Source organism: Penaeus monodon, chromosome 4 (genome assembly GCF_015228065.2).
Source record: "Penaeus monodon isolate SGIC_2016 chromosome 4, NSTDA_Pmon_1, whole genome shotgun sequence".
In the NCBI taxonomy this organism is placed as follows: Eukaryota; Metazoa; Arthropoda; class Malacostraca; order Decapoda; family Penaeidae; genus Penaeus; species Penaeus monodon.
In genome coordinates this window covers 3,187,323-3,192,322 of record NC_051389.1, presented here as the reverse complement: position 1 = coordinate 3,192,322, position 5,000 = coordinate 3,187,323, and the positions used below count along the sequence as shown (strand labels likewise).

At 38.9% G+C, this 5,000-nt stretch overlaps 1 protein-coding gene across 1 annotated transcript in view; it reads left to right on the top strand.

Annotated features, from left to right (window-relative positions):
* Window positions 1-5,000, top strand: part of LOC119568338 — a 58,468-nt gene that overhangs the window by 43,715 nt on the left and 9,753 nt on the right. The window contains exon 13 of the mRNA XM_037916795.1: window positions 155-299. Coding sequence (XP_037772723.1) covers window positions 155-299 — 145 coding nt within the window. The remainder of the gene's footprint in view (window positions 1-154; window positions 300-5,000) is intronic.

The following is a 5,000-nucleotide window of genomic DNA, read 5'->3' as shown; positions in this document are numbered from 1 at the left end:
TTTTTCCCTTTTTTTAACCGCTGTTCTAAATCACGCCGTTGTGCGTAAGTATGATATGAAAAAAGTAGGCGCGAAATACATACTGCAATCTTTATTTTCACTCCAAATTTTCCTCTCCCCAAAATTCCCTCCCCGTAACTCCCCTCTTCCTCAGGCCATGGCGGAGAAAAAAGAACCGCAGAGGAGGAGGAGAGACAGCAAGGTCGACCAGAAGAAGAACAAGGACGAGGCGAAGGAGAAAGAGAAAGAGGAGGAAGAGGAGACCGAGGAGACTCCGCCAGGACGTGCCCGAGCTGCAGGTGAGTTCTATAGACGGCCCTTTGTGCTCGATCTTACTTTTGCCGAAGACGATGACCCCGAGGACGTCGACCCGCCCGCCGTCTACGAGCCACCGCCTCCTGAAGAAGCTGGCGAAGGGGGCGAGAAGGGGCCTGGGGATCCTGAAGGCGAGGGTGTCAAGTCTCCTGAAGGGAGAGGAGAGGAGGGTGAGAAGGATGGGGAAGGAGAGGGAGATGGGGAAGGAAGAGGAGGAAGGGAATTACAAGTTATCGAAGAAGAAGAAGAAGAAGGTGGAGATGGAGAAGGATCAAAACCCATGGAAGAGGGAAAGGATGAGAAACCCGATGAAGAAATAGGAAAAGATGAAACAGAGAAGGAAATGACAGAAGGTGAACAAAACGGAGAGGACGAAAAGGAAGATGAAGAAAAGGAGAAAGGGGAGAACGAAAAGGGAAATGAAGAAAACGAGAAAGTAAAGAACGAAAAGGAAAATGAAGAAAATGAGAAAGTTGAAAACGAAAAGGGAGAGGAAGAAGAAGAGAAAGTAAAGAGTGAAAAGGAAAATGAAGAAATCGAGAAAGTAGAAAACGAAAACGAAGATAAAGAAAGAGGAAGTAAAGAACGAAAAAGAGAATGAGAAAGGAGATAACGGAAACGGAGATGAGCAAACGAGAAAGGGAAAAACGAAAAGGGGAAGGAAGAAAACGAGCGAGTAGAAACCGAAAAGGAAAATAAAGAAAACGAGAAAGGAGAAAACGAAGATAAAGAAAGTGAGAAAGAAGAAGGAAACGAAGAAGGAGCCGGAGAAAATAAGAAGGAATGAGAAAACGACGAAGAAAAAGACGAAGAGAATAAAGATGGAAAAGCGGAAAATGAAAATAAAAGCGAATAAAAAGGAAGAAGAAAGAAAACCAATAAATATATAAAAGAAATAAAGAAAAAAAAATTGACGAAGAAGAAGAAGAAAAAAAAAACGAAACAGAAACAGAAGAGAAAAAAAAAAAAAATACTTGAATGAGTAAAAAAAAAAAAAAAAAAAATACTGATACTATTATCACCGCTACGAACTTATAGACGTAATGATGATGCGATGATGATAGATATGATGATAGGAATAATAATGATGATGACGGTGATGATAGATATTGATGGTGATGATAGATATGATGGTGATGATAGATAGTGGTGGTGATGATAGATAGATGGTGATGATGATGATGGTGATGATAGATAGTGTGATGATAGATAGTGGTGGTGATGATAGATAGTGGTGGTGATGATAGATATGATGGTGATGATAGATATGATGGTGATGATAGATAGTGGTGGTGATGATAGATATGATGGTGATGATAGATAGTGATGGTGATGATAGATAGTGATGGTGGTGATAGATAGTGGTGGTGATGATAGATAGTGATGGTGATGATAGATAGTGATGGTGATAGATAGTGATGGTGATGATAGATAGTGATGGTAGATGTGGTGGTGATATAGATAGTGATGGTGATGATAGATAGTGGTGGTGATAGATAGTGATGGTGATGATAGATAGTGATGGTGATAGATAGTGATGGTGATAGATAGTGATGGTGGTGATAGATAGTGGTGGTGATGATAGATAGTGATGGTGATGATAGATAGTGATGGTGATGATAGATAGTGATGGTGATGATAGATATGATGGTGATGATAGATAGTGATGGTGATGATAGATAGTGATGGTGATGATAGATAGTGGTGGTGATGATAGATAGTGGTGGTGATGATAGATAGTGGTGGTGATAGATAGTGATGGTGGTGATAGATATGATGGTGATGATAGATAGTGATGGTGGTGATAGATAGTGATGGTGATGATGATTGATATTGATGGTGATAGATAGTGATGGTGGTGATAGATAGTGGTGGTGATGATAGATAGTGGTGGTGATGATAGATAGTGGTGGTGATGATAGATAGTGGTGGTGATGATAGATAGTGATGGTGATGATAGATATGATGGTGATGTTAGTTATGATGATGGTGATGCTAGGTATGATGATGATAGCATTAATAGAACATTTAAGAGGGTTCTAGACATTTAGAACCTTGGCACATTTCGCAATTTAATTCAGAGGGCCAATTACCAATCACCTGATAACATAGCATTTACGTTTCACTCAGGATACACAAATCCACTCAGGTACTTTTCAGAATAGTGAATCATTTCAGAAACCAGTTCGTAACGTAGAAACCCATTCAGGGCTTCTAAGAAACCACTCAGGAAACCATCCACTGGACTCAGGAGGCAATTTTAGCTTTCCTATCTGCTCAGGAAATCTCTCAGGAAACCATAGATCTAATAAAAAACAACAAAACCATTTCAAAACCACTTCCACCTAAAACCCAGTCCACTTTATCGACCAGAAATTCAAGATTGTTTTCCACTTATTTAGATGAGTATTCACGTACCCGCAGTCGCCATTAAGGAACTGTTAGCCCAGTTTAAGACCACTTTCGCCTGTCATACGAGTCACAGAATCTTACAGAACCTGGTCCACTCCATTCTCCTAGAATTTGGCTTTATTGTCCAGTTATTCAGAGGAGTATTCAGTAACCACAGTCACCAATCAGGAACTTTTTTTCTGATTTCAGGTTTCAGTTTATCGCTCAGGAATCTTACCTGTGTCTCAGGGTCTGGAATTACTTCTCATTATTATTATTTTATTTTATTATTTTTTATTTTTTTATTTTTATTTATTTTTTTTTTGTTCGTTCGTCACTACCTCAGTCACAGGACATTATTCTTTGCCAATAACCGTCTTCCACATGTCACTCTGTTACTCGAAGTTGCTTAAGCCGCCATAACCATTTTTTTTTTCTCAGGAACTGTAGTCGGGGTTCAGGAATAAGATTAGAATTTCTGAAATCGGGATGAACCAGATTACTCAAACTCAAAAAGGTTTTTTTTCACGAAGCAAATAGTCACTCGGCAAACTTTCGTGGGACAAATCAGCAACCCTGGTTTATTCTACTGAAACATTTCTGTCAATTAGGAAGCCTTATGTACATAATCAATCAAGAAAATTTCATGGGAATTAGACCAGTAATCAGAAATTCTACAAATTAAATCACAATTTAAATTCTCTTTTCAAAGCGAACCGCCAAACATCACTCTAGATAAACAAGGGAATTAAATGGTCACCAAGAAACTTTCTACGGACAGGAACATCGCCATGAGGAACCTATCGTCATGAATTGCTTTATCAAATTTTCTCGAATTCATCAAGTATTTTCGAACCAAACCCAACCTTCCATACAAGCGAATCGCTACGCTGCAATATACCACCTCGTCATCCACGATCCACATAACCACTCCACTTAAACGACCACGAACCACCTAAAAATCCCCAGTGGACCGGCTAACCATCCATACACACATAGAACCACAACTCAGGAGCCATCTCCCCCCTCTCCCTCCCCCCCACACAAAGACCACTCAGACCAACAGCGCCAGAAATCGTGACCTTCCAAGAACAATGAAGAAAGACCAAGAAGGTCCAAAGAACAAGGGGAATGTTCTGGAAACCGTCTGGGTAATAACTCAAGGAGACAACGGCCCCCCAGGTGTTCATGTTGCGTGATGGCACTCGGTGATTAGGAAGATACCTGGATGAACTTCAGGTGTCCTTGTGGTAAATCTATTGGCCTGTCGTTGGGTATTATATTGGCTATTGTGTGTGTGTGTTTTTTTGCCTATGTTGATTTGCTTTATCGCTTATTCTGTATGTGTCTGGGTGTCTTTTTTATGTTTGTTGGTATAAGTTGATTTATTTTTTGCCTATTATATATGTATATATATATATATATATATATATATATATATATATATATATATATATATATATATATATATATGTGTGTGTGTGTGTGTGTGTGTGTGTGTGTGCGTGTGTGTGAGTGTGTGTGAGTGCGTGTGTGTGTGCGTGTGCGTGCGTGTGTGTCTCTGTCTGTGTCTGTCTGTCTGTCTGTGTATGTTTGTTTGTTTCATTTACACTGATATATGTTGTTTTGTTTTTCGCCTGTTATATGTGTCTTTGTGTTTGTTTGTTTTTTATTCGTACATGTTATATGCTTTTCGTCATTTGCTGTATGTGTGTACCTATGTATTTCTTTATGTGGAGTTTAAATTTTCAAATCTTATTATCCATTATTATGAAATAAATGAGTTTATTCACTGTCGTGATCATGTTTCCTGTAATAGTTTTATTATAGTTGCATTGGTTTTAGTAAATATTTATCTTCATTGTGTTGTCCATAAATCATCGTTTGTTGACATTATACGAACCAAACATCGTCTTGATGGAACAAAAATCTGAAAAAATATGTTAAAGACTTAAATCCTCGCCCGCCTCTGTTAACCTCATACATTGCCGTGAACTCCAAGGACCACAGTTGGAAGGCACAACAGGTCATTAACTATATTCAGCGTGATATTACGAATACACTATAGCGTGCGTGATCCTCGGCACTCTTATCAAGGTACTCGACTACCTGTGGAAGCTACAGTAAATGTCAAGAAGTCATTATTCATAAATGTCACATTTTTTATGCGTTTTTCTTGGGTTTTAAAGTTTCCGATTCCCGCTCCAATTTCGCATGTATTCATTTTCATATTTACTTGAAATCTTCGTCGTCAGACTTTCCGGATAAATGTGTGAACTACGCAGAATTCCACA